This window comes from Vulpes vulpes, chromosome 1 (genome assembly GCF_048418805.1).
Source record: "Vulpes vulpes isolate BD-2025 chromosome 1, VulVul3, whole genome shotgun sequence".
Taxonomy (NCBI): Eukaryota; Metazoa; Chordata; class Mammalia; order Carnivora; family Canidae; genus Vulpes; species Vulpes vulpes.
The window spans coordinates 82035411-82062783 of record NC_132780.1 but is presented as its reverse complement, the minus strand read 5'-3'; the positions used below and the strand labels follow the sequence as shown (position 1 = coordinate 82062783).

Below are 27373 nucleotides of genomic sequence, written 5' to 3'. Positions count from 1 at the left end.
TCTCATCACTTGCTCTTTGACCAACTCAGTAAAGGCTTGAACATATACCCAAGTGCCTTTTACTGGCCTTTTGTAAGCAGCTCAGGATCCAGAAGGAGAATCAAGTTTCTGAAATGAAAAAAAAAAAAAGTACATATATATGTATATAATATATATATAATATAGAGAGAGTAGAAGTTGTGCTTCTTCCTGCCGGGGACTGTTTACGAGAGGGAAGTCAGCGGGGCCCCCAAGAGGTCGCTGGTGGCGCAGAAACTGAGGCCAGATTGCAGAGAAAGGGGGAAGGAGAAAAACACCCAGAAACTTTCTTCCTAGTTGTGAATAATCGCCGCCCCCCCCCCCCCGCCCCCCGGTCAGAGCCGTAACGTGACACCCGGGAGAAACCCGGAGACCCGGGCGCCGAGAGGGAGGGCCGAGGGAGGAGAGCGGGCTGCGGAGAGCCGGAGAGGGGAAGGGGAGGAGAAGGAGGCGAACCCCTGTCAAGGAGGTGGAGCGAGGGGAGGGTGTCCGCCTCCCGTTCCTCCCTGCCGTCTTTTAGAGGAGTCTGAATCGGGACAAAACACGCCGAGACCGACGGACACAAAGCCGGGGGGTCCGCGCTGGCGCTGGAGGCGAGCCCCGGCGGCCGCGAGCGAGCCCGGGGCGCGGCGGGGCGCGGGGCGCGGGGGCGCTAGAGGGCGCGGGCGCGGGCGCGGGCGCGGGCCGAGCCGGGCGGGCACCTCGGCCGCTCGGGCCGCGGCGGCGGGGACCATGCCGAGGAAAGTCTCCTGAGCCCGGCAACTTCGGCCCTCCCCGCCCCCACCCGGCTGCCCTCCGCGCGGCCCTGCCCATGTGCGGCCGGCCGGCCGGGCTCTCCTCCTCGCAGGCGGATGGGTGACCCCTTCCCGGCTCGGGCAGGCTGTGCGAGGCGGCGGCGCAGGCGATGAAGAAGAAGCAGCAGCAGCAGCATCCCGGGGGCGGCGCGGATCCCTGGCCCCATGGGGCCCCTCTGGGGGGCGCCCCTCCGGGCCCGGGCAGCTGGAGGCGCCGGGTCTCTCTGCTGCCTTTCCTGCGCTTCTCCCTCCGGGACTACGGCTTCTGCATGGCCGTCCTGCTGGTCTTCTGCCTGGGTTCCCTCTTCTATCAGCTCAGCGGGGGACCCCCTCGCTTCCTGCTCGACCTGCGGCAGTATCTGGGTAAGGAAGGGGGCGGGCGAGGGCGGCGCGGGCCGCGCCAGCTCGTGCGGGGGGAGAGGGGCGCGCCGGGGACTTGTGGCTCTGCGGGCGGCCGCCGCGCCCCGAGGCTCCCAGGTGCGACCCGGGCGGCGGCCGGAGGGAGGCGCTGCCGGGGCGGGTGCGGGGCAGGTACCCCGGGCGCGGCGCCGCGAACCTCCCGCGCCCCTGCGGCCGGCTGGGGGCGGAGGGCGCGCGGTGTGCTCGTGGGCGTGTGCGAGCGCGAGCTCTCTCCCCCGCCCCCGGGGTCGGCGGGGGGCCGCAGTCCCGTCTCGTGAGCACCCGGGGTCGTGCGGGGCTCGGGGGGGCGGTTAGCTCGTCCCCCTCCCCCCCCGGCTCGGCCGGCTGTGCCCCGCGGGCCCCCCCGCCGCTCGCCGCCCCGGTGGCCCAGGGGCAGCTTTGGGGCCCTTTGCTGACCTGGGCGGGCTTGGCCTCCGCGGCAGCGAGGGGCGCGCGGGTCACCCGGGCCGGCGGCGTCGCCTGCTTTGACTCGAAGCTCCTCTGCGCTGCGTGTGTCTCAAGTCAGAACTTTTTTGGGGAGTGTGGGGGGCGTATGGTTGGTTTCTTAGAAGCGAGGCCGCCCGTTTGGGGGGAAGGGGTTGCACGGGGAGGGAAGAGCCGCTGCAGAGAGGGCGCGCCCCGCAGCTGGGCGCGGGGGCCCGGGGAGCGCACGCCCAGGTCCCCCGTCCGCGGCTGGCGCGCGCCGGGCCGAGCGAGGCTGCGAGTCCCTCGCACGTCGTGGCCAGGGCAGGTCGTGCGGGGGGCGGGGGGGGGGGGCTGCGGAGGCGCCGGCGGCTTGCGAATGTCCAGGGGATGAGCCTGCGCCCCCGGGCCGACATCCGGCCTCTGCCCGACGCGAGCGGGGAAGCGGAGCCTCTCCAGCGCTGGACCGTCTCGGGCCAAAAGACTCCGGTCGGCTGGAAGCTGCCACACTTAACCTCAAACGTCCCCCAGTCGCAGAAGCCACAGGTCTAGATCGCAGGCCGTTTTCGAAGGAAACACACACACACACACACACACACACCCACAACAAACCAACCGCCGCAGCAAAGTGACAAAAGTCCTGGAGCGTCTTGAAATATAAACGCAGATGAAATGATGTCCTTTCCCTGTAGAGAAGCTGAGATTTTCAAAGGTGTTGCTTCCATTTCAGTGGAAACTTTGGAGAACTATGGCTTTTGTCCGATGTTTTAAGGGGGAAATTAAAGGAGAATATTGTCCAAGCAGATTTCCAAAGTACAATCCTTAGCATCAGGTTTCTTAGAGGATTTGGGATAATATGCACGTTTATTAGGGAGTCAGTTCTCTTCTTTCCCTGAGTTCTGTATTTTGGAGTGTCCATAGCTTCATAGGTTCTGAGACACCTGCTAGAGTTACAAAGCTAACTTTTTTTTTTTTTTAAACAGTCAACAACAGTCACTGTTAATTGGCATTGGGAAGTGTTTTTGAAGCCCAGAGGTCTATAAAATCTGATAACAAATTCTTTGTTGGAATTCCCCTTAAAATCTGGAGGCTGGTGGGGCGCAGGGAAAACAGTGGATGAGGAATGAGGGTATCTGTATCTAGTGCCCTCAAGAGCACTTGGCTTTAGGCAGGGCAGTCAGACGTCCTTGGCCTTAGCTTTTCACTGGTAAAGTTAGGGGCTGGACGAGGTTATATCTCAGATCTCCACCCAGCTCCTGAAATGCTGTTTTCTGATCCCTTCTTGTGGCCAGGAAAGCCTGAGAGGAAAGAACAAGGGCCCTACTGAGGGTGAGATCAAGACACTGCAATAGCTAGCATGTTAACCTTTTGAAAATTGAGCCAAAAGTGTATTGCCCCCAGAATCGAGTGCTTTCATTCTATACTTCAAAAAAAGAGGCCTGATGAATTTGGGGGCGCAGGTGGTAGAAGGGTGAATTCCCTCAGGGGAACTGGGAAAACCTGATGGATTGAACACTGCTCTTGTTACTAACTCATCATTAAGTTTCTGACTGACATGATGGGTTTAAAAAAAATGACATCACTTGTGAACTGGAAATAGGACACCTTGGCCAAATTTGTTCCCTGTTGTTTTGTTACACAAATATAATGATTTTGGGGAAAAGTGCGCTTGTGGTCTTTACGAGGGTCTAAAATATGCCCTTAATAATATAAGGCCAAGGTATCTGCAGAATACTTACCCCTTGTTTCCTTCATTTTATTATTTTAGTGTCTGTCAAAACAAAATTTGTGGTTAGTAAACATATCCTCTCAATTTCCTGAGTTAGCCAATTTTAGAGGCAAGCATTTTTCTTAAATATAAGTTTATCTAAAGTCAACATTTTCCAAATCAAAATAATATTTATAGCAAAAAATTTTCTTGACTGGATATTATTTTAATATGCTTATATAATATTTACACACCTGACACACAGTAGCTGCTTGATATTTATGGCAAAAATAATTGAACCTATTTTATCAAATAAGTTGTTTGATAGTTAAAAATTGAATATTCTCACAGTAAAGCCAGGAGATATGACCATTCATGATAAATGATAACATGTATTGTTGTGTTCTAGTAAATGCACATGCAGAATGAAATTGTATCCACATAGCAATCTTACAGGTAGGTTCGATTGTTGTTCCCATTTTTTTTAAAAAAGATTTTATTTATTTATTAATGAGAGACACACAGAGAGAGGCAGAGACACAGGCAGAGGGAGAAGCAGGCTCCATGCAGGGAGCCCAATGTGGGACTTGATCCCAGGACTACCAGGTTCACGCCCTGGGCCAAAGGCAGGCTCTAAACTGCTGAGCCACCCAGGCGTCCCTGTTGTTCCCATTTTTGATGTGGGAGAAATGAGAACACAGAGATTCACAGACTTGCTGAAGGACACACAGCAAGTAAGGCAAGACTTGAACCCAAATCTGTCTGATTCAGGCACCTCCTGTATAACCCTACCAGCAGCCAAGATGCAAGGGCAATCTAAAGAGCTGACTGGCTAAAAATAATCATTTATGTGCATAAGTTCACTTTCTTTGATACTTTTGTTCTGAGTATCTTAAGGTGCCAGCAGAGAAGGGAAAGAAGTCAAGCAGCTGGTCTCTCTCTCTTTTTTTTTTAAGATTTTATTTATTTATTTGACATAAAGAGAGAGCACAAGCAGAGTGAGTGGCAGGCAAATGGAGAGGGAGAAGCAGTTTCCCCTCCAGAGCTGGGAGCCCGACAGTGGGGGAGCCTGACAGTGGGGCTTGATCCCAGGACTCTGGGATCATGACCTAAGCCAAAGGCAGACGCTTAACTGACTGAGCCATCCAGGTGCCCCTAGCTGGTCTCCTCTTAACTCCACCTTCCTGTTTTTATCTCTGGGTACAGGCACGCTCATCTCTCCCAGAGCCACTCAACTGGAGGTGATGTCAATTATGATCTGAAATTCCTGATCTTTCTGTTATTCCCTTAGCAATTGTTCTTTGTTGAGGCTGGTAGTTTTCAGGGTGTGGTCCCTGGACCTGCAGCATCATCATCATCTGGGAAACTTGTTATGAATGCAGATTCTCAGGGCTCACTCCAGACCAACTGAATGAAGGGCCTAGGTCTCAGCAATCTGTATTTTAGCAAGTCTTCCAGGTGACGCTAATGCAGGCTGAGGTTCGAGAACCATGGTTCCAGAGTAAAGCTTTACTGTCAGGATGCCTCTTACACAGTTGAGCAAAAGAAAGGAGATGAGAGAGAGGAGATTCAGCAAGTATTTTAAAGGTGATGTACATGGTTTCATCTTTTACATTGCAACACTTAAAAACGCATCTGCTTTGCTGTTTAAGTCCCATTGTTTCAAGGGAAGGACCAGCCAACAACTGCAACTCCAGCTGGCTTTAGACTCTCTGAGGTTAGGAGATCCGTGGAATGGGGTGGACTATTCTCCTTAAAGATACTTTCTGTTGCAACAGATCTGAAAAAAAGCAAAGTAAACTGGGAGCGGGGTGGATTATGCAGGAATAACTGTGGTCTTGATTTTTCCCTCCTTGAAATGGGTAGAGGAAGAACAGGAGCATACGTGGGGTAAAATGCATGGGTTTGGCAAACCATGGGTTTGGTAAAATGCATGGGTTTGGTAAAATAGCTTATCCCTAAGCTTGGGGACCATAGTTCTTCCAATTCGGTGAAATTATTTGCTTTTTTTGAAGTGGCATTCAGACTTTGATTTGCTATGGAAAGCAAATAAAAATCAAGTAAAATCTCCCCCAGAAATTAGGTTATGATACACCCTCTGCCAGTAGTCTCATTACTTATGAGCTATGGAAATATCAGAAACTTGGAATAACACTCGTTACCCTGATGTAAACTGAATGCACCAGATGGCTTACTACAGATCTTATACAACTGGCAAACTCTAATGATTTATCATCAAGCCTTAGATATGTGATTTAGCCTTTATGGGAACTAAACTTTTTGGGTCGATCTCAAATTGACATGCTTTCCTTTCCATTTTTAAATGATACTACTTTCAATAGAGATACACTACTTCTATTTCAGTTTTCAGAATTGCCATTCTTTATATATTCTACATGAGCATGGCAGTTTTGAGTCAAATGAGAGAGAAAGAGATGGAACTTTATAGAATTTGAAATTCCCCAGGTTTAAATGAATATAAAAGAAAAAGTGAAAATAGAGATCCAGATCTGTTACAAAATCATTTCTTTCAACCTTAAAAGTCAAATTTAATTTTGCTTCTGCACATCAGGCACGGTTTATATATAGTGCTCTGGGCCCCAGACAGCAATCTAGGAAATGAATGCATTAAATATGATGTGATCAATAGAAATCGTTGACATAAAAAGAAAATGGCATTCTTGTCCATAGCTGCAAATGTGTCTTATAGGGTTGGCCCCGGACACAGTAGCACTGGTATTAGAGGAAGGACAGAAGATGGAATTCAGCTACGGCAGACTGTTCTGTAAACACAGGGCATGAATGGTGAAAAGCACTCTGCTTTGTAAACTATTTCTGATGTAGACTAGTCTCAGTATGAATTGTTTAAAAGTACATATAAATATGTATTATCTGGATACTGTCTTTCCTCAAATTCCCTGTCATCAATCCAGGTTTAAAACACTAGTTGGCTTTGTGTTTGAGAAACCAGAACGAAAGTGGTCAAGCTTGTTGGGTCCCAGAAGAAATAGTATCTTTTGCTTCCCTTGAGAGAAGCTCAGGAGCAGATACTGTAGCTTGCCCTGCAGCTGTCCTGATGGAGAGCAGTGATGGACAATGAAAAGACATCTTATTTGACGGCCTGTGGCTGCTTGAATTGTTAGAAGTTATCACTTGCTCTCTTTGCTTTTCTTTTTGTTTTTGTTTTGCAAGATGTAAGATTTGACCACAAATAAATGTTGTCTTACCATATTGATTTTTGTTATAGAAACTCGCTTTAAGCAGTGGTAGCTGTAAACCCTTTCATTTATTAGAAATGGAGACAGAAACATGGATATTCCACCAAAAACTCTTATTTGCAAAAATCAAACACATGTAGCAACTGTTGGGTGAGAAAAGTCCAAATGAAGCACATTTCAGTATTGCTATTAATTTTTAAAACAGTTTTGTTGAGATATAATTTAAAAAAGCATACAGTTCACCCGTTTAAAGCTTTTAATAGTTTAATAGTTTTCAGTGTATTCATAGACAAGTGCAACCATTGCTATTGTGGATTTTAGAGCATTTTCATCAGCCATACCCTTTGGCTGTCACCTCCTTATTCCTCCATCTCCTCAGCCCTAAGTCAATTTTAATCTATGTTCTGTCTCTATAGATTTGCTATGCTGGACATCTCCTAGAAATGAAGCTGTATGATATGTGGTCTTTTGTGACTGGCTGCTTTCACTTGGCATATTGTTGTCATGGTTCATTTATGTTGTTGCATGTATCCCTACTTCATTCCTTTTGATAACTGGATAATATTCCACAGGATATACTGCATTTTGTTTGTCCATTCATGTGTTGATGAGCACTTGGGTTGTTTCAGTCTTTTGGCTATTATGCATGGTGCTTCTGTGAACTGTTGTGGGCAAGTATTTGTTTGAATACCTATTTACTGTTCCTTGGGATATATACTTAGAAGTGGATTGCTAAGTCATATGGTAATTCTATGTTTAATTTATTGAGGAACTGCCAAGATGTTTTTCATAGTGGCCGCACCGTTGAACATCCCCAACAGCAACATATGAGAGTTCCAGTTTCTCTACATCCTCACCAACACTTGTCATTTTTCATTACTTTGATTACCCCCATTCCAGTGGGCGTGAAGTGGTATTTTGTTGTGGTTTTGTTTTGCATTTCACTAATGATGAGTGATGTTGAACGTCTTTTCATTTGCTTATTGGTTATTTGTATGTCTTCTTTGGAAAAATGTCTATTCACATCCTTTGCCCATTTTTTAAAAAGATTTATTTATTTTAGAGAGAGCGAGTGAGGGGAGAGGGGCAGAGAGAGAGAGAGAGATAATCTCAAACAGACTCCACCCTGAGCGTGGAGCCCACTGCAGGGCTTGATCCCATGATGCTGAGATATGGCCTGAGCCAAAACCAAGAGTAGGCTGCTCAACTGACTGTACCATCCAGGCACCTACTTGGCCTATTTTTGAGTTGGGTTGTGTTTTTTTTTTTTTTGAATTTTAAGGGTTCTTTATGTATTCTGGACACTAGATCCTTGTCAGATTTGTGTGTGTTTTTTTTTTAAAGATTTCATTTATTTATTTGAGATAGTGACAGAGATAATGATAGAGAGAGCACGAGTGGAGAGGAGAGGGAGAAGCAGGCTCCGTGCTCAGCGGGGAGTCTATTGTGGGGCATGATCTGAGACTCTGGGATCATGACCCCAGCCGAAGGCAGATGCTTAACCAAGTGAACCACCCAGACACCCCCCAGTTATATGATTTTGCTGCTTATTTTGAAGTTGCAAAAGATGGTATTGGCTGAAACACAATATGTTATGTATTGTTCTCTATATTATAGGTGTGCACCTTCTAAAGGGGCACCTTAGTTTCATACTTTAGTCACTTTCAAAGTGCTAAGTACAGTATCTGGGTATATAGTAAATTCTAAATAAATTCCTAACAATTAACCGAAAAGAAGGATCTCTTCAAAAGAACCTTGGGAGTCTTGTTTACATTTATGGATCACTTTGAGTAGGAAACCTTTTAGTTATCTACATTTAGCTCTCATGTATGAAACTTCATGTATAGCTAGCACTAACCCATTTTATAGATGTCATAAAGATTACTGTGACTTATATGTGAAATATGAGTGTAGCTAGTTTTATTTTTTTAAAGATTTTATTTATTTATTCATGATAGTCACACAGAGAGAGAGAGTCAGAGACATTGGCAGAGGGAGAGGGAGAAGCAGGCTCCATGCAGGGAGCCCGACGTGGGATTCGATCCCGGGTCTCCAGGATCGCACCCTGGGCCAAAGGCAGGCACTAAACCTCTGCGCCACCCAGGGATCCCAAGTGTAGCTAGTTTTAAACAGCAGGTTATAGTACAATTTATGTGAGTATTTTTGTCCTGTTTTTGCTCACTAGGATGGAGCTGATGAACTCAGCAGGGTAAAACATTTGGGTACATCATGTTGCTTAACAAGGTAATACAGGGTCAGTCACCAAGGAGATCTTGAGCATTCTCATAAAATCAGAATTCGTATGCAATTCATTTTTTAAATTCACATTGTGGTATAACATACAGAACAAATATACACAACAATATTATGTGTATTTGTTTCTCTTTAGTAAATTAACATGAATTTTAGAAAGAAATATTAGTTGTTTTTCAAAAAGTATTAGACATGTTTAGCATGTTTTAAATATATGTATTATCTGAGAGAGCATGAGCACAATTGGGGGGGAGGAGCAGAGAGAGAAGCAGACCCTTCCCCCCTGCCCCATAAGCAGGGAGCCTGAAGTGGGACTCGATCCCAGAACACTGGGACCATGAGCTGAGTCGAGGACAGACGCTTAACCAACTGAGCCACCCAGGTACCCTAAATATATGTATTTTCAAAATGAGAAGCTTTAAGATAGATACAGTCAATTCTATGCTGCTTGGGAGAGGCTCAATTTGAATAATTTGCAATACTCTCATATTGAAAATGACCTGGGAGCCAGATAGCTGTTTAGTGTTGAGGGTATGCTGCACCTCTGGGTCTGACTGACTCAGGGTCTGTGTCAGTTTCTGTCATTTCCCAAAGATAGCCGCTGGCTCATTTTTCTTGTCTCTTGTTATATGACTGTGCTTCCGCTATGGCCTCTCTGCTGATGGTTTAAGAAGCTCAAATTCCAATGATGATCTCTGAACTCCTGGAATTAGTTCATGATCATGTCTGAAGTTGTGATAGTCTACTTTGCAGTGTGATAGTTTGTGGGCAAACTCCTTGAAAGGAGGAAGCTTCTTCAGCACCATCCATCTCTACCCTGACACCCCTCCTGGGTGCTCTGCACAGGCCCTCAGGAACTGTTGATTCAATATATTTGCTAAGCAGACTGTTCTTTGCGAGGGTTCTACATCCTGCTTTGTTTGGTCTGTATTTTAAGTAGAGAACATGGAGAAGAAGAGTGCCAGGAAAGACCTATGCTCAGGTGATGTCTATGGCCTGTCTCTTCCTGGCTGTTGAAACATAGGCTCCAAGCAAAGATAGTAAAGCTACTATGACATAGAGTTCTGTAAAGATTTCCTCTGTGCAAGGGGTTTAATTGTCCACCTCTTACCTCTGGAGATTTGGAATTACATTTATGGAGTTCTCCTTGTAATTTTTAAAAGAGATTTTATTTATTTATTCATGAGAGATACAGGGAGAGAGAGGCAGAGACACAGGCAGAGGGAGAAGCAGGCCCCTTGCAGGGAGACCAATGTGGGACTTGATCCTTGACTCTGGGATCACGCCCTGAGCCAAAGGCAGAAGCTCAACCGCTGAGCTACCCAGGCATCCCTCTCCCTGTAATTAAGAATACTTGAGATGGATCTAAAGCTTTGGCTGTTTATTTTATTTTATTTTAATTAATTTATTTATGATAGTCACACAGAGAGAGAGAGAGAGGCAGAGACATAGGCAGAGGGAGAAGCAGACTCCATGCACCGGGAGCCCGACGTGGGATTCGATCCCGGGTCTCCAGGATTGCGCCCTGGGCCAAAGGCAGGCGCTAAACCGCTGCGCCACCCAGGGATCCCTGTTTATTTTATTTTTAAAAAGATTTTATTTATTTATTCATGAGAGACACCCAGAGAGAGGCAGAGACATAGGCAGAGGGAGAAGCAGGCTCCCTGCAGGGAGCCTGAAGCAAAACTCAATCTCAGGACCTCTGGCTCGTGACTTGAGCTAAAGGCAGACGCTCAACCACTGAGCCACCCAGGTGCCCTGCTTTGGCTGTTTATAACTAGAACGCAGACCTCCTGTTTCTTGTCATTTTCCCAAACCCCGGCCAGTTGTTTTGGGAGTTTGCAGATAGTTTATTTCCCTCTCTAAGCCAGTGTCTTCCTTATCTAGCAATTTGTGTTAAATTAGCTAGTCCATTTCCAGCATGACTTTTTGTCTTTAAGGATGTGAGACCAAAAGATTATATGGTTTTTGAAGTAGTGATCAAATGGATTTAAACCTAGAATGGCAAAATGAGAAGCTATAAAATTAGGGCTCAGTGCACAAACCCATTGACCCTTGTTTGACAAAAGGTATTAAAATAATCTATGTCATGGCTTTGATTAAGCAATTCTTAGTTCACTCATTGTTAAATGATTTAAGTAATTATTTACATTTAACCATACTACATTTCTGGAAACATTGTTTTTTTTTTTTTTTTTTCCTAGCTCAGTGAGTGTGACTTTCACAGTCTTTAAATATTTATTTATTTATTTAAATATTTACTTATGATAGTCACAGAGAGAGAGAGAGAGAGAGAGAGAGAGAGAGAGGCAGAGACATAGGCAGAGGGAGAAGCAGGCTCCATGCACCGGAGCCCGACGTGGGATTCGATCCCGGGTCTCCAGGATCGCGCCCTGGGCCAAAGGCAGGCGCCAAACCGCTGCGCCACCCAGGGATCCCTTACTTTCACTGTCTTGATGAAAGTAGAAATGGAAGTTTTTGGAAACATATAAATTCTTTTGTTCAATCATTCAGCAAATATTCATGGAAGACCTATGGTCCAAAAGCATCAGGTGTTAAAAAGAATAGAGGTTTTAGAGCAGAGATTTTGATGTGAATCACTGTGCTACTACTTATCAGCTGGGAGAACTTGGGCAATTTTCTTAACTTCTCTGAACCTCAGGTATTTTGATCTATATGATGAGATTGGTAAGTGCTATTTTGTAGGATACTTACCTAACCCAAGGCCTGGCATTCACATTCAACAAATGTCAGTTCTCTCACTTTGTCCTTTGCTTCTCTTAGACTCCCTTTTCTTCTGGCACATAAACATCCATGCACCAGGAGCACACACTCATACAAACACAAATCCTGGTGGAATGTGCAGACCCCCCTCCTGGCTTGGCTTCCAATAGAAAGCACCAACCTAATCAAGAAATATGAATGTACTAAACTAGTATCCTTGGGGCTTATCTTGTCACCTCACCCTTAGATTGGTGAAGGCTCTTCAACAGCTGACAAGTTCCAGTCATTTGCCCCATTAATAATACACACACCAACCTTCCAGCTTCTTCTCTCTTTTGCCTCCTGGAAACAGTTTGGAAAGAACACATTCTGCACACAGCCTGGTTTGCTCTGTTTTGAATTTATCCACACCTTTTCCCCCCGCATTCATAAAATAAAGATAGTTGGGCAGAGGGGGCATGGTACAGCTTATGTTCTGGGATGGCCTGCTGTTCGAGGACTGGATTAGTGGTCTGTAACTCATGCCCTTTTAAGCCATCAGAATACCATGCAGACACTGTGACAGCTGTGAGAACTCCTCCCACTTAAGATGGAACTACCATGCTCAGTAGTATGGCCACTTGCTTTTCTCTGGTTCCTGCTTCCTGTCTATTGGAGGTCAGAGCAAGAACAGTGGACCCGAGTCATGGATCATGTCTTTGCCCAGAGATTTGTGAACCTGCCTCTGTTTTGCATATTCCATTTCTTCGAGTTATCTTGACCTGCCCTGCCTTGGATGCTGGTGCATGTGAGAGCCACAGGACATTACTATCTGCCTTAGCTGGTCACTCAAGTCCTTGAGAAGTTGAAAGCAAATATGATTTTACATTATTTAATAGAAAGTTAAATTTTTGTTTAGCAAAACCATAACCTTGCAATTCCTGTGCAGAGCTTCCTGCTTTAACACGAGGGCTGTTTGACATGAATGCCTTCTGCTCTGGAGAATCAGAAGCAAAACTATGGGGGTTGCTGTGAGGGGTACAGGACCTGGTTCTGTAAGGGTTCCCAAATACTGCGGTGGTCAGTGCTCTTAAGTCACACGAGCCTCTTAGACTTAGGTTTCTTTACCTCTAAAATGAAGATGTTTGATTAGGTCGATGATTCTCCATTGTTTTTCCTTTTAAGACCCCCATCAGCAGCAATGTTTCCATATGGTCTTGATGATCAGTCTAGGACTGTGTCCCAGTGGCCAGGAATGGGAGAATAAGTGTGGATTTGGGGTTCTCTAGAGAGATTCTCTAGGCGATTTTTAGAATCACTGATTTAGGTGTTTACCAAGGTCCTGCCTATTCTTTTTTGTAAAGGTATTTATTTATTTATTGATCCATCTACCTATCTATTTATAGAGAAAACGTGCACATGTGCACATGGCTGAAGGAGCAGAGGGAGAGGGACAAGCAGATTCCATGCTGAGCGCAGAGCCCAGTGTGGGGTGACTGTGAGATCATGACCTGAATGGAAATCAAGAGTGATGCTTAACTGACTGAGCCACCCAGGCACCCTACCTACTCTTAAAATCATTTGTTGTAAGAAGCCACTTAACTGTAGCAACTAAAACTGTAAGGCTATTTCCTTTGGGAGCAAATGCTTATTTAAAAAATTGTAGGAGTCAAGTGATTAAGGCAAGTAGAATATGCGAAAACTTTTTAGGCCATTCTTTTCAAAGTCTTAATCATATTTTTTTTTGTTTGTTGCTTTCATTGCTTTGTCTCATTAAAATTGGCAGCACTCCCCCGACATCACCAATTTGCCACGGTCTGCCTGGACAATAATGGGAGAATCTTGTTCCTGAAATTGTGGGAAACAGAATGTCCCTAGGAAGGCAGAGTGAAAGAAGAGAGAGAGAGAGAGAGAGAGAGAGAAAGCAGAGTGTCTTTCCAGAATTCAGAGTCTAACAATGTGATCAGAAGAAAAAAGGAGAACAAGTAGGAATAAGAAAGCTCTATTGTTCAGAGGAGAGTCTCACAACCTCTCCCCTTCCACTGTGGACAGCTCCAGCGGCAGAGAGAGTTCTTTATGGTGTGGTGAGCTACTTCCATGTAGCTTCCATCTGCTTCTGCTACTTCTTCTGGAAGTTATACAGAACAGTCTATTGGACTATATCATCTTTCAGAGGATAAAAGATATGAAGATGACTGTCATACCCGCCCCCACATAAATATTGTCCAGAAAAATAGATGTAGATCCCAGTAGTTCGTCATCTAAAGTCACTTTCACATGTAGAAAGCACAAACAGCAAAAGGAAAACACAACCATAAAAGTAGAACCTTCTGAACAACAGCACCCCATAGACAAGGCAAAAGACCCAGACCGGGAACAGGTGTTTCTTTAAAAAATGGGATTAATATGCAGCTATTTGAATGTTCAATAAATCAATAAAAATGAGAAAAACAGGCAAAGAACATGAGCTGGCAGTTCACAGAAGAGGAAACACAACTGGCCAGTAAGCATATGAGAAGACTGAATGATCTCATGTACCTTAACCACTTGCCTCTGTGGACCTTTACTGGTCCGTAGAGCTGAGGACAGACACTTCCAGTTCCCTCTGCTGGTGAGCCTGCTTTGTAGAGAGGTGTCACTATCAGAAGTGTCTCTCTTCTAACCCGCCTTCTTTGGAGAATGACTGCCACATCCATCACCGTTCTGATGCACGTCTCTGACAGGCAGGTAGGGCCCGGGACAGCTCTCGGAAGCTCCTACTCAGGCCCTAAATACAGAGGTCTGGGTGTCATATTTGTGCTGGATGGTCTGCTCCCTGAGACACCCTTGTCCCCACTCAGAAACGCAGCCAGCGAACCACACACAGTTAATACCCAATAGCGCCCTGCACCCTGCTCCGCCTCCCTCCATCACCAGGGCTTTGCTGAGTCTGTAAGAAGCAGAGGCAGAAGGAACTGACGTCGCCCACTTAGAATGCAGCATCTTGCCTGGGAGTATTTTCTCAATATCTGGGAAAACAAGTGGAACTGACTCATCTGGTTGGAGTTCTACAGAAATATGATTGCAGATTTCTTGCGATTTCATTCTGCTTTAGTGTCAAAATTCATCCAACGATGTGCCAGAAAATGTGTGTAAAGTCACGTACAGATTTAGACACTGGAAGAGGAAGTTATTTTTACCAGGGTGGGGAAGGAAACAGAAAGTGACAGTTGGCAGGGAAGTCAGGGCAGGGCTGAGTTAGGAGGTGAGGTGTCTGCGCAGCTGGAGTGCGGGCACGCTTGCGTCTCCCGTCTTGCCAGACTGGCCTGGGGGCTGCGGTGTGGTGGCCTCTTAGCAGGTCAAGTGACGAGTTCCTGTGCCGAAGACCTACCCAGAGAAGAGTGTTGACGTAACCTTCTTGTTGGATGCCAGTTTAAGCAGTTGTGAGGTTAACGCTGCTTACTCCAGAGATGCACTGTATGCTCTCCAGAGCAGTTCCACAGGAGCCACGCTCAAGAGCTGCATAGGACGTGGAGGTGAAAATGGAGCATGGAGCAAAAGATTCTGAAAAGCTGCACAAATATAAAAACCAAATGGTGCAGTGTCTTTATTTTGCCTTAGCAGATGACAGAAGCGAGGCCGTATTATTTTCTTTGCTCGTGCTTTTCCCACTTCCAAAGGCTGCTCTTGTTTGCTTGCCCAGCGGAGATCCAAGGCCTCACGGAGTCTAAAGTATTTGTGGTTATGTTCTTCTAGTCCTGCTGTGAGATGAAGAGGTTTCCAGAAATTAAAGGGAGGAAGAAAGAAGGACTTGTTAGGATCCATAACCTCTTTTTATTGCCCTTGTCCCTTGAGCAAAGGATATCTTGAGTTAGCATTTAGTGATGACAGTTGAGTCTCATCAGCTTATAGCTGGATAACGAACTTTTCAAATGCATTTGGAAAATACTTTATCCAAGCATTCTTGTGCCTTGCTGTCCTGTTCCTGATGGCTGGGGAGAGGTGTGTGGTTCTCTGTGCCTATATTGCAAAATGTACACAGTCATAGCAGTGCCTGAACTCTGCCATAGAGAGTGTGCATAGGTGTGTTGGTAAGAGTGCTCCCTAGCTTCGAGGGAGGATTTACTAGAACATCCTTGGGTTACCAGGAGGGCTTCTATTTCTTGCGTTTCATTTCTTTTGTGACATAAGGCATTGCTGTTTGAAAACATAGCCCCCTTTGTCCAGATTTGTTTTCTAGCCACCTTGTTGGAATGATAGGTGACTTTTGTTCATCTCAGAGGAAGTCTGGCCCACTAGGCTGATATTTCATGGAAGTTTCGCATCGTTGAGCCTTAAGGTTTGGAGAATGTGTTTTCACATGCCCATCCTCCTTTGCATTCAGCTTGGCAGTTGCTCTCTCTTGCTTCCATATTGTTCCTTCAACAATTGTCTATCAAGCTCTAGTGAAGTGCTGGGTGCCGGAGATAGCGTGACCAATGACACTACACTCATGGGGCTGCCTTCCATGTGGAGGGGCAGAGTAGGACTGAGGATTAACATAGACAGAGGGATGAGTAGGGGCGTGTGGGAAGCTACCAGAGGAGAGTAGAAGAATATTTGTGCCTGGCTGTGGTGAGGCTGAGGATTTCTTTGGTTAAGGCTCAGTTTATGCCAGTCTCAGGCTCTTAATTCGGGTTGCATGATGGAATTACCCAGAGAGCTTGGGAAAATGCTGATTTTCATTCATTTGGTCAGAGTGCTGCCTGGGCACCTGTATGTGTTAAAAGCTCCCAGGTAATTCTAATATGCAAGCAAGGTAGAGAACCACTGTGACAGATACAGGGCACAGCAGTTTGGTGTGTGCATTAAGTCCTCTTACAGTGCTATGTAGGGATGCTCAACTTCTTCTAAAAGCATTTGTTTTGTTGTGACATAATCTATTCGCTTTTGGCTTTTCCACACCAGCTCTTCTCAAATTTTAATGGCATTCAGACCATCTGGGAATTGGTTAACTGTAGGTTTGGGTGCAGTAGGTCTTGAAAGGTACCTGGGATTCTGCATTTCCAAGAAGCTCCCAGATGCCACCTGCATGCTCCCATTGGAGGATCACACTTTGAGCAGCAAGGGTCTACACTGCAGCACTTCTAGGACATAATTAATATTTATAAAAAGACACATGAGTCAAGGTACGGCCTAGCCGACTAAAGCTCTGTGCATTTAAATGTTTTATAAAATTCTTTTCTTAAAAGATTTTTTAAAAAGTAATCTCTACAACCAATGTGGGGCTCCAGGTAACAACTCTAAGGTCATGAGTCTCATGCTTTACTGACTGAGATAGCCACGCACCCCTGTAAACTTTTGAATTAGATTTCCTTTACCAATTTGTTCGAATTTAAGAATATTATATTTTTCTTTTCTTTTTTTAAAGATTTTATTTATTTATTAGAGACAGAGAGAGAGAGAGTCTGAGAGAGAGAGAGACTGAGAGAGAGAAAGGCAGAAACACAGGTGGAGGGAGAAGCAGGCTCCATGCAGGGAGCCTGACGTGGGACTTAATTCCTGGTCTCCAGGATCACACCCTGGGCTGAAGGCGGTGCTAAACCACTGAGCCACCGGGGCTGCCCCATTAGATTTTTCTTAAGTGAGAATCATATACTTGCATGATTCAAATTTAAAATATCTGCTTTAACCCCCCTTTTAATGTCTGTAATCTAAGGGATTGAAATGTAGGCTGTTTGGAGATTTGTGAATGTACAGATTTTGTGACCCAATGTCAAGTTCGTTAATAAGCATTGGAAATAAAGCAACTGGTGTTGGGTATGAAGTTTCATCATAGTTGTTGCAAATTCTTGCACCGTTTTAAATTCTGACATTGAGGTAGAGTATCAGAATTCATTGCCAAGTGTCTTTCTTATCCACATATTCCTGGTGAATGATTTTTTTTTTTATGGCCAGAGCAAATAATTGGATGAAAATAGAGCAAATAATTAGAAGGACTTGGTGTTGTGTTTTAACAACACAACTTTAAGAAATAGTTAAAACCATTAATACAGGCTCATTGGAGGAAATGGAAAATAGAAAAGGATGAAGAAGAAAAGAAAAAGCTTGTTAACTTCTTTACTCACAACTGCTTTGGTTTGGTTACACCTTCCTCCCTTGGGCAGTATCACAATGGTCCTTACACATTTTTCGATGAGTTTGGTTTTCATGGTGGCGGAGTATCTTGTGAATGTTCCATGATTCCTTTAGCAGAGGCTGTTTGAAATTTAGCCTCTTTCCAGTTTTTCAAGATTCTATATACAGCTGTGATGAACATTGTTCAGCTTTTGCACTCTTGTCTACTTCCCTGGGATAAATTCTGAGTCTTGGAACTGCCGGATCAGAATGTATGCCTGTGTTAAAATTGCTCTTTGTACAAACGGACGGAGTTTTTGTTGAGTTCACCAGCAGTTACAGCAGTTACAACCTGTTTTGCTCGTACCCTTGCAAGTGTTGGCTATGCTATTATAAAATTTTACTCATTCAGTTGGTGAAAAGTGATATTCTCATGCTATAATTCCCATCTGCTCGCATATTAGTGACATTGAACAATTTGACTGTATTTATAAGATGTGCTTATAAGATGTGTTTTTTCTTTAGGGAATGGGTTTTACCCTCCCCCATTTTTCCCCTCTAGATGTGTTCTTTCTCTCATCAACTGTGAGAGTTCTTTTGGGATGAAGAGTATTTTAACCCTTCCCCATGTGCACAGATAATAAACTCGTGGTTTTTCATTGCCCTGTGGTTTTTTAAACCACTATCTTTTATTTTTTCCTGTTCTTCTGTTTATTATTTTATTTTATCAGTATTTTATTATTATTCTTTGCTTTTATGTTTAGAAAAGCCTTACATCCTGACATCAAGTATATAGTCTGTATATTTTCTTCTAGTTTGTTTGCTGTTTCCTTATTTCATTCACTTTCTCACCCCTTTTGGCACTTATTTTGGTGGAAATTAACTCCATGATTTTGCAAGTCTAGCTGGAGAAAAAGTCGTCATACTTGAATGTTGTCATTCTTGAACAGTAAATTAATTTTTCAAACATTGAAATGAACTGATTTGACCTTAATGCTTTTTAGGGGATTCCAAACTCCCATTTGCCATTTAATCTCAACTTTCGGAAGCGGGAGGGATTCAGAGGCCATCCAGTCCTTCTCTGTAGTAGTGGAACCCGTGGCTGGGCCTCTTCTTCCTCTGCCTTGCCCAGCTGTACCTCTTGAGTGCAGATCTCTGCTCCCTAGCCACTGCAATTGTTTCTGGACAGAACTGTTTGTGTGTCAGTGGATTGCACAGTTGCTTGCACTCTGGCCAGGCAGACATGACCATCTCCTGGCCTGCGCTGCCTGAGTAGCTTGGTTGCAGGATTGGGCAAATTTATAAATCTCAGCCTCTTGGATTCTTACTGGGTCTGTTACCGAGAACTAAAAATGAGCCTCTTGACAGCCACATGCACCCTTTTCAGTTTGGCTAGAAATTTAGCTAAGGGTGGAGCTCCTAAGGACAGCCTGGCTCTACAAGCCCTTAGCCCTTTGCAGCGTCTCTTGGTAATGGGGACAACACTCACGTTAATACTGTTTTTATAAGCAGCTAGATGACAATAAGTTATTTAGTTCCTGTGGGTTGTTATTCTTTTAAATGTTTATAAAACTCAAAGGATCACAATTTGAAAACACGGACGTTTAAAGGCCAACCATATGGTCTAGCAGAGCTACATTTTCTTCTCAGGAAATCATGTTTCTACTGTGAACTTGCCTTTAACAGGAGGCTGCTGTATTTCAGGAGGCAGTGTGGTGTAACAGAGCATTGGGCTTTAAATCAGAAGTCCTCTGTTTGAGTCCTGGCATTGCCCCTGTGCAGCTGTGTGACCTTGGGTAATTCACTTAACCTCTCTGAATCTCCGTTGGAACTTCAGAGGGACTCTTTCTGTTATAGAACAACAACCAGCAGATTATAAAGAGAATGCTATCTGGTACTCTGTTGCCTAGAATACTATGAAAATTTGCATTTCTAATATCTGCCAATACACATCCTGATTTTAATTATTGAGGCAGAAGCCTAACCAGAGCAGGTGGCACTCCGGAGAGCAGGAGCGGGAGGGATATTACTTAACTGTCGGTTGTGGGTATGTGTGTTATGTCTTGAAACAAACCCATCAAAATTCTGCCTTTAGGCATTTACACACGGTTATTTGTTGTGTATATAGTTCTGCTCTTTCTGTCACAGTTTTCTGTGGGAAGAAGACCTCCTAAGATACAGTAAATTACATTTTAATCTGTTGGATATTTTTACTCTTTCCCTATTTTTCTAAAGGACTAAACAAAGAGGTTTTTTTTATATGTTCTAAGAATTCTGGCCATTTCACTTTAAGTTGCAAAGAATAGTTTGATGGTTAAGAGCTCTAAAACACTTGCCCTGTGATTATTTGATAAGTGTTTATTTTTTTTCAATACTGTTTTCAAAATTTGTGTGCTGGAGACACAAAAGTTCTCCCAAGAGCTACTAGTATAGTCTCTGATATGAATGTATAAATTCATCATTTTCATGCGTATATTCATGCTACTAGAGATTCATTCACATGCTTGGGGAGCACAGAGGAGGGAAAAATTAGAATACAAGAGTGCTTCATGGAAGAGGTGACCCTTGAGCTGGGTGTTGAAGTATAAATAGGAGTTTGCTAGGCAGAGATGTGGGAGAGGGGAATTCCAAACAGAAGGAGCTGCACTTGCAAGTGGAGGCCAGTGGGCAAATCGTGGCACCTGTGGGTACTCCGGGCAGTACAGGGTGGCTGGTGAGAGATCATGACAGGGGGACAGGGAGCGGGATTTGCTACAAAGGAGCCCCTAATGGAAAAGGGTCGCTTATGAAGGAGCTTGTATGTTGCACTAACTGGCATATAGTAGGGAAAGTATGATCAGTTTTAGACAATGGGGTGATAGTGGATTTGTTATTCATGAAGATAACTCTAGAAACAGAATGCCATGGAAGAGTCTAAGTACATGTCTGGAATGGTCTTCAGATTTGAATAGCCTTTATTATTTATTTATTTTTAAAAGATTTTATTTATTTCTTCATGAGAGACACACACACACACACAGAGAAAGAGGCAGAGACACAGGCAGAGGGAGAAGCTGGCTCCCAGCGGGGAGCCTGATTCGGGACTTGATCCCTGGACTGGGGGATCATGCTCTGAGCCGAGGGCAGACCCTCAACCACTGAGCCACCCAAGCATCCCAGAATAGCCTTTAAAGTTCATAAAGTACTTGCCCAAGTATTGTCACACCTGCTTTTTTACTCTCCTGCATGGTGGGTATTAAGGTCACTATGCAGGTAAGGAATCCAAGTCGGGAGATGGATGGAGGGCCCTGGGTGGCTCAGCTGGTGCTGTGGGGGGAGGTGCTGTTTGGCATCTGGTCCAGCTCTGCTCAGAACCCACGGATCTTGTCCTCTTTACTCCATGCATATGGAAGCAGCTTTCAACAAAAGCACTGAAGTATTTTTCTAACTCTTTTAACGAGAACTTTTAAAGTAGTTTTAATCTTGATAAAGAAAGTTTGACGGGAAAGTCAACTTAATTCTTATCCCACAGGTATTTATTTAGTCTAATAGATTCATGTCGATTTGCCTCCTTGCTGCTGTTTTCCTGTTATGATAGCGTTCTACAAGTTGATGGTTTATTTTCTCTGATTAGCCAAAATGGGAAGAAAAATCCCCACTGCATTTTTATTAGACTCTATCGTATCTTGAATTTATGTTTCCTTTATTTCAGTGACTTCGATCATGATTATTCACTGAATACAGTGGGCTTATTTTCTCTGTAGAAGGGACTCCACTTATGTCTTGCCTTAAGTCCTGTATGCTGGGGCTGTTGATCTTCCTTTTCTTTTCTTTTCTTTTCTTTTCTTTTCTTTTCTTTTCTTTTCTTTTCTTTTCTTTTCTTTCTTTTCTTTTCTTCTTTTCTTTATTTGAGAAAGAGAGAAAGTGTGAGCACACACGAGCCCAGGGCAGGGGCAGAGGGAGAGGGAGAAGCAAGCTCCTCGCTGAGCGGGGAGCCTCACATGAGGCTCAGGTCTTGATCCCAGGACCCTGAGATCATAACCTCAGCCAAAGGCAGATGCTTAACCAACTGAGCCACCCAGGTGCCCCTGATCTTGCATTTTGAACGTAGCTTTTCATAAAGCAGTTTCAGTCCTTCCAACCCCTTCTGGAGGACACGTGGCCCTACCGTGCTGCCACCTGCTCTGGGAGGTTTCAAGCAAAATGGTCTGGTTTTGTTTGTGCTTGTTTTTAACCAGAAACAAGTTTCAAAATCTCTAATCTTGTTAAAATACAGTTGGAAGAAAGGGGTTTAGGTTACACACACACAAAAAAACCTGAACTGTGCTGTTGGTGGTGGGTGGGTAGGTGGGTAGCCTGGCCATTCGACCAGTTGAATTGCAGGAGACATCTTTTTAGGGGAAGAGGTGAAGGATAACACGCTCAAGTGAGCTCTTTGTGCCCCAAACCTGTCTAAACTTGCCCAGAATCTGGCATTTATTGGATAATATATGTTTATTATTAGGGTAATTATAAGATGAACCTGGAGTGAGAGAGTTTTTGTAGGGGTACATTTATGTATATCTGGATTTTCTGGGGGCCAATGCAAAAAAGGGAATAAGATATGTCATGTCATCGTTATCTGTATAAAAAAAACGTATCTGTTCATTGGGAAAAGGTGTCCTCTCTCTTTTCCTGCCTTCAAATTATAGGAGAAATTTATTTGCTCTTAAGAGTATTATATTGGACAATATCTTCTACAGTGTTTGTTTCTTCCAGAAAATGACCTGTTCTTTATGAGGCTATGCCATACATCAGCTCTTTGTGAAAGTGAAAGGCATAATATAAAATCACAGGTCAGCAATGACATTTCCCTGGGGAGCTGAGCTATTTAGGTGTCTTGTCTCTTTAGTTTAGGTGTCTTGCTTTTCAGTAGGTTTATGTGTTGAGAAAAGACAGAGCAATGGGTATTGACCATGGCCCTAATTGTTTCTCTCAAGTATCAATTTCTTCAGCCTTGTTTTTGGCAGGAACAGGAGAGTAGTCAGTTGAATGATGTTAAGTGCTGAGGTGCAGAAATTCAGTGTAGGTGAGTGAGTTTGCATGGAGCAATGTTGTGGTTCGTTCATCTGCCCTTGTAGGGTAGCCTGCCTGGGATCTCCTGGGCCTGGCAGAAGGCTAGCCTTGGATGGGACACTTATAGACTCTCAGCATTATTTTTCATCTGGCAGTTGAGATCTGGACCAGAATCTTTCTCAAAGGGAGAAATTCTGAATAAACGTATTTTGAATGCCTTAACAATCTGATCCCTTGAAGGACTTTTTTTTTTTTTTTAATTATCTAACATACTTCCAGTTGTCAGTGAGAGAATGGAATTCATCTTCCTGGCTTTTCTTCTGTAGCTTTTTAAGTAATAATAATAATAATAATGATAATAATAATAATATTTTCCAATTCAGTAAACTTTTATTAGTCTTGCCATATTTGAGGCACTTTTGGATCTGTGATTTCACAAAAACATGAGGAACTTTGAGAAAAATAAAGGATATTATGAAATCAATTGTAAAATATATAGATTATAATTTCCATATCTTTTAATTTCACTTACATTAATATGAATCGGAAAATGGTCATCTTTTTCATATTTGGAATAATATGCATATTGGGTCTAATTTATTTTTTAAATATAAAAGGAAACACCAGAAGCCTATTGTACATACAAACACACATACAGATACAGACACACAACTCAGATTTTTTAGTACAGTGGAAAGGTGAATTCAGGTCCTTTCCATTGGGTGACATTTTGTTTAATTATTTTTATAGGACCTACACAGACAGTCTTCTATTTTTATCTTTTGAAAAGGACAATATGAGGAAGAGATGTGAAAGCAAATTTGTGAATTTGCACCAAATGCCTGGTGCAGGATTCTGTGGCACCTCGGATTTGGGTTTGATACACCTTTGGGCATTGTGCACGGGCTTTCCAGGGGGAGTTGAGCAGGGATTGTCAGAAAGAATCAAATTCCCAGTTGTCAACTGCTGAGTTATTCTTTTATTGAATTGATCTCCCTGAGAATCAGGGAGAATCCTTGAGCCATGCTGGCTCTTCTTTCCCACTAGTTCGCCCTCTAGGCCCTCCCCACTTTGCAGAGAGGGTTGCCTGGATTCCATGGGTGCTGGGTGCCAAACACTGTCAGCTGCTTACGCAAGAACACAAAAGGCTAGTGAAGGTGGTAAATCCTTTCCTAAATCAGGTGGCTTCAGTTCTTTGCTTTCAACCCAAGTGAAGGAGTTCAAGTTATCAAGGAATCAAAGTATTCAAGAAATCAAGTGATCTCTTCCTGTAGATCAGCAACAGATTACTGTGGGATTTCAGAAGACATTATAAAGGAGTATCTTCTCTATAACTCTTCCATCCCCAGCTACTAATTCATGTGAACGAAGTTACTGTATTCATATTATTCAAATGAAAGATAGGAATAGAATAGATGCATTTATCTTTATTTATTCATGAGAGACACAGAGAAAGGCAGAGACATATGCAGAGGGAGAAGCGGGCTCTGTACAGGCAGCCGATGTGGGACTTGATCCCAGGACCCCAGGATCACACCCTGAGCCAAAGGCAGACGCTCAACCACTGAGCCACCCAGGCACCCCAAATAGATGCATTTCAATCAACTTTTACTTGGGCTTTTTTATCATGATTTCTGAAGTTTGTGAAAATCTTTATGTTATCTTGGTCAATTGTGAGCCAATGGTAATCTTAATAATAACTCCACTCAGCATATCTTTTTGTGTTGTAAGCGCATTATGGTCACAGAGAAATTTTAAAAATGAATTTCAATTTACATTCCTATTTTTGTTGTAAAGAATAAAATGGAATGATGAAAAATATTCTCAAACATTATAATATGTTCTTTTTTTTAAGATTTTATTTATCCATGAGAGAGAGAGAGAAAGAGAGAGAGGCAGAGACACAGGCAGAGGGAGAAGCAGGCTCCATGCAGGGAGCCCGATGTGGGGCTTAATCCTGGGTCTCCAGGATCACACCCTGCGCTGAAGGCAGGCGCTAAAGTGCTGAGCCACCTGGGCTGCCCAATATGTTCTGTTAGAATAAAAATTTGGAGGGGAAGTGGAATGAAGATACAAGTGACTGGAGAATGAGTGAATGGAAGAAAAGCCTGTTAACTCGTCCTTCCTCTGTCCTTCCTTTGTAATGGTTTCGCCCCTAACAGGGGTCCAAAACTGACTGTAACTTAAATATACCCATGCTATTCTCTTCCCTTCTCTCCTGATCTCCCCAACTTAGGTAACTAGTGTTCACCATCTCGTACTAACTGTTCTCTGCCAGTTTTTGTGGGACTTGAATACTGTACAAATTTAAGAGCCTTTTTTTTAAGGAAGAAAAATAAAACATTATGATTTAAAAATGCTCAACCATTGCAAAGTCATCAATCTGAGAGGGTGTATGAGGCAGGAGAAGGTAAGAGTGGAAAGAGAGTGGTCGTTAACTAATTGCAGTGAAGCAGCTTGCCTTTGCAGGTCACATGAAGACGTGTGACCAAGTGAGTTTATTGCTAATAAGTTTATTTATGTAGGTCGAAAGGCTCCTGAGGCTTAAGCTTCAGTCATTTCACTGTGAGTCTCCCTCTATATACATCTATCTCTCTCTGTCTCTCTCTCTCTGTCTGTCTTTCTCTCTCTCTCTCTCTCTCTCTCTCTCTCACACACACACACACACGTCCCAAACTTACGGGAAAGAAATTTTTATATTCACAGAGGCAGATACCATTGCTTGTGTGTATTCTGTTGGATATCTTTATAAAATGATGTAATTGTTTTATTTAAAAATGTTAATATGTATCTTGCTGGAAATTATATCCCTTGCAGCTTTTTAAAAGATATGAAGAACAGTTATGGATGTTAACTTAAAGTGTGCTAGGGCAATTTCAGAATCCTTATGGGGTAATTGTGAGCATAGAAGTTTGACAACCATCACAGAAGAGACACTAGTCCTTGCTGTTCACTTGGAATTCTGTTGAGAAAGCACAGAGCTGACCTCCATGCCTGGAAATGAATCCTATGGTGTATTCAGAGGTTTCCAAGTGGAGGAAGCTGACCTGGGCCCTGGAGGCTCTTACCGAGTCCTGGAAGCCAAGAGCATGGTTGCACATGGAGATATGTCCTGGTTTCACATCTGTTTGCCAGGGAGGCAGGGAAAACCAGATTCCTCCATCCATCTTCCTTGCCTCTCCTTATTGCTTCCCACCCCACTTCCCCAACCTGTGGTTGTTCTGCGTTATACCCTTGGTTAAAAACAAAAAATTAACATCATACAAGTTTCTATCTTTGAGGTTGTTTGATCTTATTTTGAACATTTGAACTCTTCCCCAAGCCTTCCAACCGTGACAGTCCCACACCTATCCCTTCACTCAGCGAAACTTCAGTTGCCAGTTTCTTAGAAGCAGCAGGGACTATAAATAGCACATCATTTCTTTTTTCACTGTCACAGTAAAAATCATGTTTCATTTTGGTGGTGGTGGTGGTGGTGGTGGTGGAGGGGGGATAGTCGTTAACTTGACTCCACCAGCCTTTACTGGATGCTATTTAACTGTGCCATACACCTTATTTCAATTATGTTTGTAAATTTTTTGATGGCAAGGCAGGGACTATGTTTCACACATCTTTTTTGATTTGTCACAGCATCTCAAGTCATATTAATGCTAAGCAGGGAAAATGCAATACAGACACTATTAAATTGGAATTTTACAGATTTAAATTGTACTGATGTATTTATTTGCAAATATTTATTGAATACCTACTGTGTGCTGAGGGCTTCAAGGCACCTAGAGTCTGGTGAAAAAAAAATGCCAAAAAATTTATTGATTGCTTTCTCTGAGCTCTGTCGCTATGTCATTCATTTCATTTGATATTCACAAAATCCTATGAATTAAAGAACCCCATTTTGCTGCTGGACAAGCTGAGGCTTAGAGATGTTGAGAATTTGCAGGGTAAGCAGAGATGCAGGATTTGAACAGAAGCAATCTTACTCCAGACCACGCACTGGTCTGTTGTCAGCCTGTGGCGATGAAGGGGAGTTGGCCATAGTTTTAACCTTATTGGAAAAGAATCCTAGATATGGGAACTATTTTGATGATGTCACAATTAATTATCTAAACTTGATGAAATATGAATTTCATACTTGGGACTCTAGGAGAACAAGACCTATATCTTTGTCTTTTTTTTTTTTAACTTGAAGAGACTCTGAGCTGAAAAGTTCATTTATATTTTCTTTTCTGCATTTTTAAAGGATATGTGAATTTCAGAGAATTGTTCTTGTTTCTTTTAGCTAAATTAACAAGGCAAGTTTACCTCATCTCCAAGAAGCAAACAAACAAAAATGATGGATCTTATCTTTAAATCCCAGCGTGATGCTGTTCTGGGCGAGAGCAGTTGTGACATCTCCTGCAGACCTCCAGTGCTGCCTTCCAGCGGAGACGTACTTTCTGGTTCTCATTCAGGCATTTAGTGAATCTTGTTCCAAATTAAAAAAAAAAAAAAAAAGTGACCGTTAGCTTACATTTTCCAACGCGTTCAAACCTTTTTCAGCAAAAGTGTTTGCGGTGGATTTTTGAGGGTGGGAGTGTGGTCAGTGATGTAACAGAATTCCAGGGACTTAGAAATTGAGCTGTTTTATTGTGACTGCAGTTTTGTGCAGAATCATCTAATTCTTCTCTGCACGCGGTTCATTTTAAAGTGAACCCTCAAGTTTAGCGAGACACAGCAGTTGGAATTGAGCACTTTGAAAAGAGGCAAAGAGA

At 43.5% G+C, this 27373-nt stretch overlaps 1 protein-coding gene across 2 annotated transcripts in view; it reads left to right on the top strand.

Moving 5' to 3' along the window:
• Positions 1-708: 708 nt before the first annotated feature.
• The window catches only part of UST (uronyl 2-sulfotransferase), a 294362-nt gene continuing 267697 nt past the window's right edge, over positions 709-27373 (top strand). For both annotated transcript variants that reach the window (XM_072718839.1, XM_025997981.2), the window contains exon 1: positions 709-1175. In XM_072718839.1, coding sequence (XP_072574940.1) covers positions 923-1175 — 253 coding nt within the window. In that variant the 5' untranslated portion in view covers positions 709-922. The remainder of the gene's footprint in view (positions 1176-27373) is intronic.